General features: G+C 29.3%; 1 protein-coding gene across 3 annotated transcripts in view; it reads right to left on the bottom strand.

Moving 5' to 3' along the window:
- LOC123269840 (chaoptin) overlaps positions 1-12,735 on the bottom strand; it is a 42,444-nt gene extending 29,709 nt beyond the window's left edge. The window contains exons 1-3 of one of the 3 annotated variants that reach the window (XM_044735710.1): positions 11,839-12,735; positions 9,485-9,668; positions 2,009-2,156 (exon numbers count right to left, since the gene is read on the bottom strand). In XM_044735710.1, coding sequence (XP_044591645.1) covers positions 2,009-2,156; positions 9,485-9,668; positions 11,839-11,865 — 359 coding nt within the window. In that variant the 5' untranslated portion in view covers positions 11,866-12,735. Of the gene's footprint in view, positions 1-2,008; positions 2,157-9,484; positions 9,669-10,855; positions 11,167-11,295 lie in introns of those variants that run through there. The other 2 variants (XM_044735711.1, XM_044735713.1) reach the window with 2 other exon arrangements.
- Between the last annotated feature and the right edge of the window lie 205 nt (positions 12,736-12,940).

Genomic DNA, 12,940 nt, shown 5'->3' with positions numbered 1-12,940 from the left:
TGAAATTTTACGTTTACGTGGGTATGGATTCGAGATTTGATCTTTAGCTTTCGAGCAGAATTGAAATTTATTATATTGAATTTAGAGTCGTTTATTATTTTTTTTTATCAACGACTTATTAGCACTTTTTAAATGACGTTTTTTTTTTTTTTTTTGGTGAATTTAGGTCACGATTCAGCTAAAAAATTTAAGCGGATTTTTTGTTTGTAAGCCGAGTAATCCTGTTAAATTGTAAATCGGTCAGATATTTTACCTTCGTTGATCGGAGTCATAATTTCGGCTCAAAGGAATTTTTTTTTAACGGTTATTTTTAGTTTAGAGCGAAAAACTTTTAAAAATAAAATTGTCAGGTACGAATGTGTTCGTAGTAATTTTTTTTATTTGCACGGAAAAAAGAAAATGGAAACTGTTTTACTTTGAAATAGTAACACGCTAGTGCTTCCACTAGAAAATTGAAAAAATTGAAGTTTCAAACAGTTATTTCAATAATATAAGTTTTACTTGATAATATTATTACTTAAAACTATATTACTACTTTATACGCTGGAGTGTTATATTTTTTGTAAACATCACGAATCAATATGACTAATTATAAAAATATTGACAGTATTTTATTTATTGAAACATAAAATATCATAGAAAAAAATAAATATCGACATCGTCATCGGATACTTGAATTCCTTAATTTAAAATTATTTCAATGAACAATTAGTTATTAATTAATTAATCAAAAAATCAAATTTAAATGAATAACTTTTTATGGAATTAATGCCATTTTGTTGACATGGAATTTTTTTTTTCAGGTATCATATATATATTTAATGGTAATTAATAATGTATAAAATTAGATCAGTAACATGTATTATAGAATAAAGTAAATAATGCTGATTTATTACAGAATTACTATTGCTTAACATAAAAATTAATATTTTATAAATTGTTAATATTTGTCACGGCTTTATATGTGAATATTATTAACCTAGTTTCAATGATTATTTTTGCTAAGATATGAGTAATTTTTTTTCAAGGAATATAAGCCTCAGAGTGTGGTAAAATAAATTTTATATCAAATTAGTTGATAATAGATCACATATATCAAAAGGTAGGAGATTAGAGAGTTATTGAGATGATACGGACAGCCGATATATCTTATGAATAAATTTTCTTTTCATAAAAAAAAAATTATTACGATGTTTGGATTCCAATATCACTCATGTAAGTGATAATGGTAAAAGGGTGATTAAAAAAAAAAAAATTTTCTTTTCTCGGAAACAAGCTCAAAAGTTCCGTTTAAGTATAAAAGTGAGCTGTTAGAAGATAAGCTTAATATTAATATTAAAATTTTGCGCGTCGCCTTTTTCAGGCTCATTTTTATGCCTATACATAACTTTAGAGCTTGTTTCTGAGTAAAAAAATTTATTTTTTAAATCACCCTCGGTAATATACACATGTTAATTTATTGTAATTTTTTTTTTTTTGTAAAGAAAATTGATATTTCGACACTTTATTCACAACGCTGCTATACGAAATCATTGACAGAATTTCTATTGAATAAACGTTAATTTACCTGAGAATAAAAAAAACGACCCGATAACAAAATAAAAAAAAAAGTATACGACTAATAAAAAGTTCAATCCCAGGTAAAAAAATAAATTATAATAAAATAAACAAAAGGTAAAAAATTAGAATGAAAAATAAAGATCGAGTGAGACCGAGAGCCCAGGTAATCGATGAAAGACAATTTCCGTGGGCGTAAAATACACCGGGTCGCGATCAACAAAACTCTAAAATAAAAAAAAAGGGGAAGCAAAAAAATGAAATAAAAGTACAAGTGCAGTAACTCTATACATATACATATAACCCAAATCGATGAAGATTGGAGAGGCAAGTAAAGAGTAAAGGTCGAAGTAGTAGAACTCCATTCTCCATACTCCATATAATACTATTACTATAGCGTAGCTCCTAAAACAGTATTACATACATATGAGCAAGTAGTGCAAACACTCACACGAGAGACTTCTCCCCGACGGTGGCCAGACGATTGCTCATGAGCCCGAGCGCCTCGATTCCCGACAAGCTCACCAGTGCGTCATTTTCCAGCGCCAGCATCCCCGATTTCACGATGTCCAGCTGCGCCACATAACTCACCGATACATCTGAGGATAAATAAAACTTTGGATAAACTTTAATTTTCATCTCTTTTTCCCTCTTCTTCTGTATCTAAACTTGTTCCCAACTCTTTTTCAGCTCCTCTTCTCTTGGATTTTTCAGTCAAAGATCAAACAAACTTCTCTTTGTCGAGTCAATAACAAAAGACTGAGACCTCTGCTATGAAAGTTCTCTTCGTCAACAATAGATTAAATGTTTTGTATATAAAGTACTTAAATTATTTAACAACAACAATGGTAATAAGGCGGTAGGCGGCATTGGTCCGAGAAAATCGGGGATATAGAAGGGAAAGGGCCAGAAGGTAAAGTTAAAGTGCATTGTGGTATCCCTGTACACCGCTTATTGTTTTCCATTGTACATCCGTATTAATGCTTTCTCCCGGTATTCAGGAAATAATGGATATAAATTGTGAGGAAAATGCAGTATTCAGTATGCTAGTCTCCACGCTACCCAATATCCACTGCACACCCTTCATGCATGCATTATATATTCTAAACAATATTATTACTATCATACTATAAGCAACTATAAGCACAGTTAGAATATACTGCACCGTGAAAATTTACATTCATTTTTACTTTTCATTGTTATGTACACAAAAAAGCGGTGTAAACGTTAACAACACTAGACTAGTTAAATTTTAAGTACAATTTGAGGTTATCGCATCAACATATGTACCAGCATAAGTGACACTTCGAGTATTCAGCCCCAGCAGTACTCCTATTTACTACCATGATAAAGTTTAAATATATAGTACGATAACTTCTGATTGGTGTATAATAAACAACTTCTGTTGTTCTTGTTACTACACAAATTTATATTTACTTGTATTCATACTATTTTTGTCGTAAACGATATAATACTACATTGTAAGTACGATTGACTACATCTTGAAGTAAATTCAGTGGAGAAAAAAACATTAATGCCATCTTAAAATTTTTTTACTACACCGTGTGGTATTTAAAGACGCAATCGTACACTGTAAAAAAAAACCGGTGTGAGTCCATGCGGTGGACGGTGTTAAAAATTCCGGTGTTAAATTCAACACCGAAATCGGTGTAGCAGTAACACCGGTCGCGGTGTAAATATTTTTTCTTGGTGTTAAATCGGTGTTATAAATTTTCCGGTGTTGATAATATTTTATGTAACACAATTTTTATAATTAAACTTTTTGTGCTTAATAATTAAAGATAAATAATAAAAAAAAAGTTAATATTTAATTTAGAAAGTTTAAAATAATAAAATATAAAGTAGATAAAAGTTTTTGATTAAAATAAATACACTGTAAAAAATTTCGATGTAAAAATGGACCCAGAGCACTTTACATGGCCGTGTAGTGTGAAATTCTCTCGGTGTAAATTTTCGATCCGTGTTACTTCAACACCATTATTAAAGGACAATTTTAGGACATCATATAGATAATCGGAAACTCTAAAATAGTGGATTTTAGTAATTATTTCATAACTTTTAAGTATTTTTTTTAAGATTTTCGGAATACTTCTAAGATAATTTTAGAATCAATGCAATTTATTTGAAGCAATATAGTTAAAATTTTGTCCTTAAATCTTATGTGGAACCTTTTTTGAATAATCTTAAAACATTTTTTTAACTATTTGAGAACAAATTTTAAATACTTTTGAGACATTTTTCGGATATTTTTGAGACAATTTTGGAACATTTTCTGGACAGTTTTAGAGTGTTTTTACAACAAATTTGAAACATTTCTAGAACAATTTTACGACAATTTTGAACGTTTTTTAAATGATTTTCATATAGATAATTTATTTTTGCACAGCTGTAGATTTTTCATGTTTAAAACATCCATTATATTATGAGAAACATCATGGTTACGATAAAAATAATTATTATATTGTTCCTAAACATTTAATATTGTAAATACTATTTAACTTGTATAACATTCATTAAATCGATTTCTGCGTAATTTTATAAATTGAAAATTCTTAAATAAATGTTACTTGTCTCATTTTGATAAATATTGAATATTAATTGTGTTTTATGGATCATGTAATATTCATACTCCGATATGGTGTAAAATTATTCTACTGTTACACCGGTTTAACACCAGATTTTTAACACCGCAAAAGAGCGACGCTACATCGGTGTTAATACACAGGTGTTACATAGCGGTGTTAAAATGAGTCCATTTTAACACCGCTTTTTTTACAGTGTAGTAATACTGAAAACTTTGTTACTTCACTGTCTTATATCATTGTATTTTAGTATGAAAAAATTAGTTACGAGTTAATGAAAAATAAATTATAAATATTTGAAATTTTCAAAGCTGCCTCTCCAGCTCGACTTTTTTTCGACATTATTCAAATCATTATTAGATCACAACCTTCTCAAATTCAGATTTTCTGAACTAACAAATTTATTATATTTTATATTGGAAAATACTTTACATTCAACCAACTGATAAAAATATGAATCAGTCTAATTACTTTTTAACGTGATTGAAAAAATATACATATTTACTAATTGAAAGTTAGTTTAAAAAATTTAGGACTCGTAATATTTTTAATTCTTCATCTGCTTTTATTTAATTGTCGCTCAATTGAGAAAAATTTTAACTCTAAATACGTGATACATATGATATATTTTAATCATCCAAAATTTAACTTTTACGAAAAATGATGAAATCTAATAAATGCTATTCAATAAAATAATTGAAAGCAGAAAAATTGAACTATGTAGTAGTAAAAATTACAGTCGTAATTTATCATGGAGTAATTTTTACTAGTTAGTGTTGTAAATGGTATTGCAACTTATGTTGCATCACTCATCTAGTAACCTTATTAGTACACATGATATTATTCTGCATGTTAGTAGTCAGTGCAGTAGTAATAAATAAATGAATATATATATTTAATACAACGATTGGAAGCAGAAAAATTGAACTATAGAAAAAAAAGTTGTTCTTTCACTACAAAATTCAGTATATAAAAATTTCACAATAATCATCTGTACTATTCAGTAAAATTTTTACAAAATTACAGTGAAAAACCCATTCGGCTGTACCATCTCGAGCAGGTATACAGTAAAACAGTGGGTTTTTGTGCTCAAGTAGTTATGAATTTACCAGTTTATAAACCACCCGCACTTTTAAAATTATTGCACTGGAGGATCGTAGCCAGTGGAGTATAGCAAAGGAACTTGGAACGGATTAACGCTAGATTTTAGGGGATTCATAAGATGTTAAAAGTCACTTATCATTCGTTAACTACTGCACTATATTACACCCACATTCATACTCAATGTTTATGGGTGTAGTTACCTTAATTATATCCAGATTATAAATATTTTTTTATAATTTCATTAAATAAAAACAAAAATACTCATTAAAGTTTGTGGGAATCTTTTCATGTATACAAATGTTCGGATGTGAGGATGTATGAATATGAGTCGTGTATACTATACGAACTGTGCCGGTATGAAGACTAGTGTAGTAAACTAGGTTGGTACTCCAGACAGAACAAGTGTTTTTACGTCGGAGTACTAGGGAAAATAGTTAAAAAAATGTTGAAGACTAAATTACGGAAATGTGTCTATATCCTTTTGAAAAGTGCATACGAAATAGTAAATGTACATTCATACTTTATACCTGAGAATAAGAGTTTATATTTATATTCGTGTGGATAACTGGTATGGAAACTCTCCATATATGTGAGAAGATATACATGCATAAACGTATGTTGAGGTGTAAGTGAAAAACGCGAGAAAACGTGTATACAATTTGAAAAATGATACGAGATGTCTTTGATGTGGTTTCCTCGAATGTACCTCCTAGTCGATCATCAAAGGCATCCCTTGCGTTTTTGTGAAGATATATATGACTGTATAGATGAAAAAAATATGAGTGTGGTGCGGCACTGGATACGTGTACGTACTCTTGTGTAAAAATCTGGTGCATATGGGTGCGATTGTACATCAAGTGGTGGACTTGTTTTTTTTTTCGCTTCAAGTATACAGGAGTACAATAGACTTTGTTGCATGAATGGAACGTGAAATTTTTTCGCTCGAAAATTCCAGCTTTATTACTCTATTTTTATTCCTTTATACTTAATAATTTACACCCTTTTATTGTTACAGTTATTACTTAAGGGAAAACTCGCCCCGGAATAACATTTTTCGAGATTTCTTTAGCTATATTTCGAAAATTATGTCAGGGATTTACGACCCGAAATAGTGTGTATTGTACATTAATTGGGACTCACTGCCAGATAAGCGAGGGTTCTCAAAGGAGACTAGATAATTTTGAACAATGCATGTAGAACTTGCAGTGGAAAATAGAAGATGAGTTTTAGTAGGAGTTAAGTAATTGGTTTTGTTGCTTTTGCAAGTGTTTGAAAAGGATGTTTTTTAGGGGATTGAAATATTATTTTTCTTTTAATTTAGATAGCTATTGCTTCTATTTTTAATTTATCAAATTTATTATGAAAAAATATAATTCAGTGTTTCAAATTTTTCACTTTATTTACAAAAGATACGAATTTATTTTTAATCCAAACCCACTCTCAAGTTGCCAGATTCATATCTGTTTTCAAATTTTTCATTGTTCAAAATTTAAAAATAGTCCAAAGTTTTATTTTTTTTCTCGTTAAAGATTCTTATTATTTTAACTTCATTGAAAAAACAAATTAGAAATCACTCGAAAAAAAAAAAAAAAAACTATATTGTATTGAAACAAAAAATGAGTTTTCTATTATACAAATACCAATTAAAGTGGTTTTAATATGAGTGTCTGAATTATCAGAAAAATCAGTATCAGTATAGGGATTATATTTCTTGTACAATACTATAGCAAATTAACAGTTAATAAAGTGAGAAGATTCCCGTATATCTATTCGCTCATATGTTTGCATTGTTCAACGGTAAAATATGAAATCAGGATAGACTTGTGCGTTTAAAGTATATTATATTATCAATTCATGTACTTATAGATATTTTGTTAATTATAGAGTTTTTAAAATTTTAATGTATTAAAAATTTATTTGATTAATTGATTGTTAAAAAGTCAATTGCAGTATATTATTAGCAGCAAATAGTAATAAATCGAAAGAAATTAATGATACTGAATTTAACGGACATCTAAAAATTTTTTAGATTTTTATTGCAATTAAATTATAACGAAAAAAATTAAACGAAAAAATTGGACATATAGAAATTTTAAAAAATTACAAGTGTCAATTTTTAAAAATAGGTTTTTCATAATAATTGAATAGTTATGAAAATTCTTAAAATTGTCAGATATCTACTAATTTCAGTATCATGAGAAATGATTATATTAATAGTTTATTTATAACGGTGTTTATAACGTCTTCTATATCGTAACTTCTATATCGTTTTACTTTTCAATTTTAATAAATCCGTTTAAAAATTGAGCTCATACGTATTGTGGACGGACTAAAACTTCATATTAGTTTGGTGCTTATACAAGTATCGCTGTGCTACTGAAAAAATATTGTAGTGTATTAGTGCATAGCTTATATAAATATTGCTATAGTACCAAAATATATCGACGTCGGGCTTATATTTTTTTTCAGTATGTAACTATGAAGCTTTTTAAAAAAAATTATGTCTGACATAATGTAAGTTTATTTTTTTATAAAAATCTTAGGAAGAGTTTCTTAGTTGAACCCTGTTATGCAATAGTATGTTACGAAAAATTCCCATAGCACTTAATTAACACACTAATGCATGACTCATTTTCTAACGATTGATGTTGAATTATTTGAATGATAAACGTTAAGTAAATTTAAAAAAATTGATTTGGTGGAAAACTATACTTTAAATACCTCGGTACTATTTCAATTAAAAATTTTTATTTGTAATTCTGCCAAAGCATAATTATAGATACTATGAATAAATTTTTATAATAAATGATCGCAAAGTTTATTTGATTTCTTATCACCTATTCCATTTTTTCCGATCGCCATTTGGACTTTTCTCGACAAACATTTCGTCATAAGTAATAAGTTTCTTATAAATCGATATCAATTTCGAAAATATCTTGAAGCGGTTTGCGTTATGAGTCATGTAGAAGAAAATATTTTTTTTTTTATTTGCTACAACTTATACCCTAAGGCTAGTCATATAATATCATACCGTATAAAAATAAAAATAAAAAAATTAATATGATTTGTTTTAATAATATAAAGAAGAAAATGTTTCACCCACCTTAATAATTCTATTATCCAAATTAAATGACTTGTCAAATAAATAACAAAAAATCTCGAATAATAACAATAGTTTGAAAAAACCGAAGAAACAAAAAGCTTTTACTAAAAAGGTGTGTCTATATTATATTAGTATTAATTTTTTCATGCAAACTTATTTTTTTTTTTTTAACTTCTGATAGAAAATATCTCTTTAGAACCTTTTAACAAAAGTATTATTAAAATACTATACACTAAAAAAAAACAATATTTTTTCACTAATGATATTTCTTGTTCTGATAACGAAACTTGTTATTGCTCTGCTTAGAACTATACCCAAACTGCTCAAAAGTATACATTATTCACATTTTTGATGGCTGTAAAAATCGATGGAAAATAAAATAATAAGTTTTAATTATTAAGATTCTTTCTATATCAATCTATTGATGACATTAATTAATTAATTTCAATATTTTATTGAAGTAAACTCACAACTAAGCTAGGTATTGTTTTGAGCAAAGTATCGGTATTCAGAGTATCACAATATTTTTATTTTGATATGAACAATCTTTTTTTTTCCAGATCAGAAGACAACAAAATCAGCATAGATGTAAATTCAAATAAAATTACGCATTTAAAAATCACTCTGCCAAAAAACCGTGTTTAATACGGAAGAAAGAAGAATTTAATTTAATTTAACTCTAAAACTTCGGATGACATTGTGGGTTTGAATTAAAAATTCACTCCAGATTTTTTAGTTTATATTTTTGGTTCTTAAATAAATTATACTGAAATTATCCGACGTTGGACAGTTTTCATAATTTTTTAATCAAATAAATTGTTATTAAAAATCTGCATCCATAATTTTTTATAATTTCTTCAAGTGAAATTTTTTTTTGTTTTTCTGTACTAATTTATTTTTTAAAAAAATATTAAATGTCTGTAACTTTCAACTTCATATTTTTGATCGATTAAGAGTTAAAATATTTCATTACAAAAATAAATATTGACAGTTGAAATAATATTTTATCGAGCGAAAAATCCAATTTTGCCAGGCTGCCTTGTAAGAAATCATATTAGGATCTCATATTTTAGGAGAAGCAAGAAAAAAATGACGTGATTACATATTATTGACCTACCGGGAAATCGAGAAAAAGAAACACCCAGGCAGCTGATGTCCATCCGTGTAAACTCATCCTCGTCTTGTAGCCAGCAGAGACACATAGAATTGAAGGCACAGGGCACGTTGTAAGACTCGAGAGGGTGTACGTGACATTGTAGCAGAATTATCGTAAAGTAGAGGAACTTCCCGGTGGTCTCCATCTACAACGTCAAACGTACAGCCAAATCACTAGAGAAACGTATCCTACAGCCGAGTGCAAAGTAAAGGAAAACTTTAAAATAAATTTAAGTAAAAAGAAAATGTGTAATGATCCCCGGCAAGCTAGAATGTCCGTAAAAGTAAATATGAGTATGAGTATGAGTACGAATTCGAGGATGACTTTTTTAGTTTTTGGCAAAGTAAGGAACTAAGTAAAGAAGAAAAGTGTAGAGTCGCGTCAAATGCTATTAGTTATAAGCCCGTGTACATTGGATGAACTCGACTTTAAAGCTCGGTAAATGCACATTGAATGTAAACAAAGCTCTTTCAGTTTGTCTTTTAAAGTCGTACCTTATACCTCAAAAAGGCTTGTCTCTAAGAACACTTTCAAACTTTAATTTTAAATCAACTTTATTCATCAGTTACATACTTGAAAAATTTCAGTTTAATTTTGCAGAAATGAAATTGCTTGAAAAATATAAAAGTTACTTTAAAATTCTCAATTTATACGATCTTTAGATTGTTGCATTTATTCCAGTGTGTTAAGAAAATACAGATTCGATGTTCGGTTAAATTGGTTCGTTTAATTAAAATTTAATTTTAGCTCGGATTATTGCCATCATTTAAAAAAATTGAAACTTGACAAAAAATTTTTATCTAAGAAAGTGTGCAAATAATTTTTTTAACTACCCCTTGTTTGATAGAATTAATAAAAAAGTTTTTACTCCAAATCGATAAAAAATTTGATTTATACACCGAAAATATACCAAGTAAAAATATATAAGAAAAAACATGTCAAGTTGTTTATTTAGAGTAATAAAAATTCAGCAATACCGAAAAAAAAATATTACCAAAAATTTAGCAGTTACTCTGTTAAATTTACCACTAACTCCAAATTTTTGTGTTGATTCAAAACAAATCATGAAAAGTGACTGCCTTAACAAAAGTTGTGTGTTAAATATTTAACAGGATTAATGTGTAAACTTATTAATATTTTTGTAGGGTACTTTCAACATAAACACAGCGTTGAATTTAAATAAACAAGAAACTCAAATTTACATTTTTTGTGTTGACTCAACATATGCAAGGACGTGAAAGAGAAACTCAAGTATATTCTGTAAACAAGTTAACATTAATTTGGTCTTACTTGACACGTTTTTGTTCTTTATATGAAAACAAAAAACTTTACCTGCACTAAAAGAAAATTAATTTTGTCAGTGTATTATTTTTTCCAACTTTTGAATTCATGGTAGTAATAGTATATTGTTTTACTAATAAACATTTACTGAAACTAGAGAATTTGAAACTCCTTGAAATGCAATGAATTATTAAATCCCGGAATCATTGGCTTGAAAGTCGCATCGTAACCGCGTCCGCTACTAGTGGTATTGAGCTTTACAAATGTACATAGTCTATTTAAATTTTGCAAACACGATTTAATTAGTTGGTTCAAAATAAAATTTGTTAATCTAAAAGTTTAAACTTCTCATCAAAATTACAATTTGAGTTACCGTATATTAATTATATAAAAAGTTACTAGATCATTATTTTATCATTTTAATTGATTTTTCTGATATGATTCGTCGGTACATAAATTTTAAATTTCGAAATTAAAATAAGCGAGCTTACAGTATTAAAAAATTCCAAAACATTTAAATATTTCTAGCCAATAACACTCAAAAAGCGCTACTTGACATCGATGCATTAACGTGATCAAAAAAACATATATAGTGTGGTAATTTCCCACACATCAACGTCATTAACAACAAGCAACACATTCTCAGAGTTAAACCGTCACAAAAAAGTTAACTTGGCAGTTATTGAGTGTTACATTATAAATAACACTAAAATTCCTTACTCTGCCACAACTTTCGGAAGCGGTAAAACAACACAATCATCAAAAGTTTAATTTACATTTTCCAGAAACAACAAACACAATAAAAATAACCACGAAATTTAAAAACAGTGCATTTGTAACCAACCATCCCCACAAAAGTATTCCCAGGGTAAAAATAAAAGCAGATAAATTATTTAAAGATCCTTTTTCCGTTAAAAAAGGCTAAAATTCGCGTAACCACTGCATATATTTACCGGAAAAACGTTAATTAAAAACTAGTTTGTGTATAAGCAAAAACACACGGTCCGTTGAATAATGTATAGACAGAAACGAACCTCGTCCTTTTTTCGTTCTCTTCCCATCCACTTTTCCTCTTTCTCTTCTATTAACTTCTCTTCTCTTTTCTTCCTTTTCTCTGGTCCTGGTCCCGGTTGTCGTTATATCCGTCGGTTTAAATTCCAAAGCCCAACTTTCTGGCATTTACGGTCATGGACGTTTATTGCTCAGGATGTCAGTGGTGAGCCGCAGGTACACTACTCTCTCATAAGTATATTCATTTATCTAACCGATTTGTATACTTCTAGCCAGCACATGTTCCCATTAAAACATAAATATCTCCATAAACAACCCAACAAAAACTTTAACAGAGCAGCGTTACCCGCCGGCCGGCGAGATTTTCCGGCGGGACCTCATTCTCCAGGGGTTCCGCCGTACCAATTCCTTATATTCTGCAGAGGAACTACACTAGACAGGTAAGAAATCAACTCCTTCAACGGTAAATTGTTTCCTTCTTCTAAAGTGATTGAAAAACAGCTCTCTTGGTGAACTTTTTTTTTGTTATTTTTTCAATATTTTTTACCATAAATTCGAATACCAACAATGTTAAAATCACAATAAATATAAATAAGCGTAACTGTACAAAACAATCTAATACAATAAATAACGCGTAAGATCGTTTCGCGTAGCAGCGCGCAATGCTACTGCTGATTCCTTCGTAGCGTGACGAGAATTGCCAACGGGGATGCACACATTTTGATAGTAGGAGAGTAGACAGCGTGGTGTAGACTCTGAGGGTGGATGGTGGATGGTAGATGGTGAAGGAGTAAAAGAAGGGGTAGTTGAGATGAGTGCAGGGTTGGCAACAGTATAGCAGTAGAGTTGCGTGTAGTGTGTAGTGAGCCGACGGTTAGCCAGGGGTAGAAGAGACTAGTCATAGTCATAGTCGGTGTCGTAGTCAGACAAACTCTCTCTCTAATGGTTTAGTTAGTATCTATGAATATAGGTATAGGGGTTGCTGTAGGAAGAAGCAAGAAGCAAGAACAAGTTGAAGAAGGGGCAGGAGTTCCAGGGGAGGGAGCTTGTGGATATATGCGGGGTAAATCGAAGTTGCGCAAGTGCCGGGGTAAACGCAGGCGCTTACTACATTTATTGTGGATG

The sequence above is a fragment of the Cotesia glomerata genome, linkage group LG7 (assembly GCF_020080835.1).
Source record: "Cotesia glomerata isolate CgM1 linkage group LG7, MPM_Cglom_v2.3, whole genome shotgun sequence".
Taxonomy (NCBI): Eukaryota; Metazoa; Arthropoda; class Insecta; order Hymenoptera; family Braconidae; genus Cotesia; species Cotesia glomerata.
This window is presented reverse-complemented; position numbering and strand designations above follow the sequence as displayed.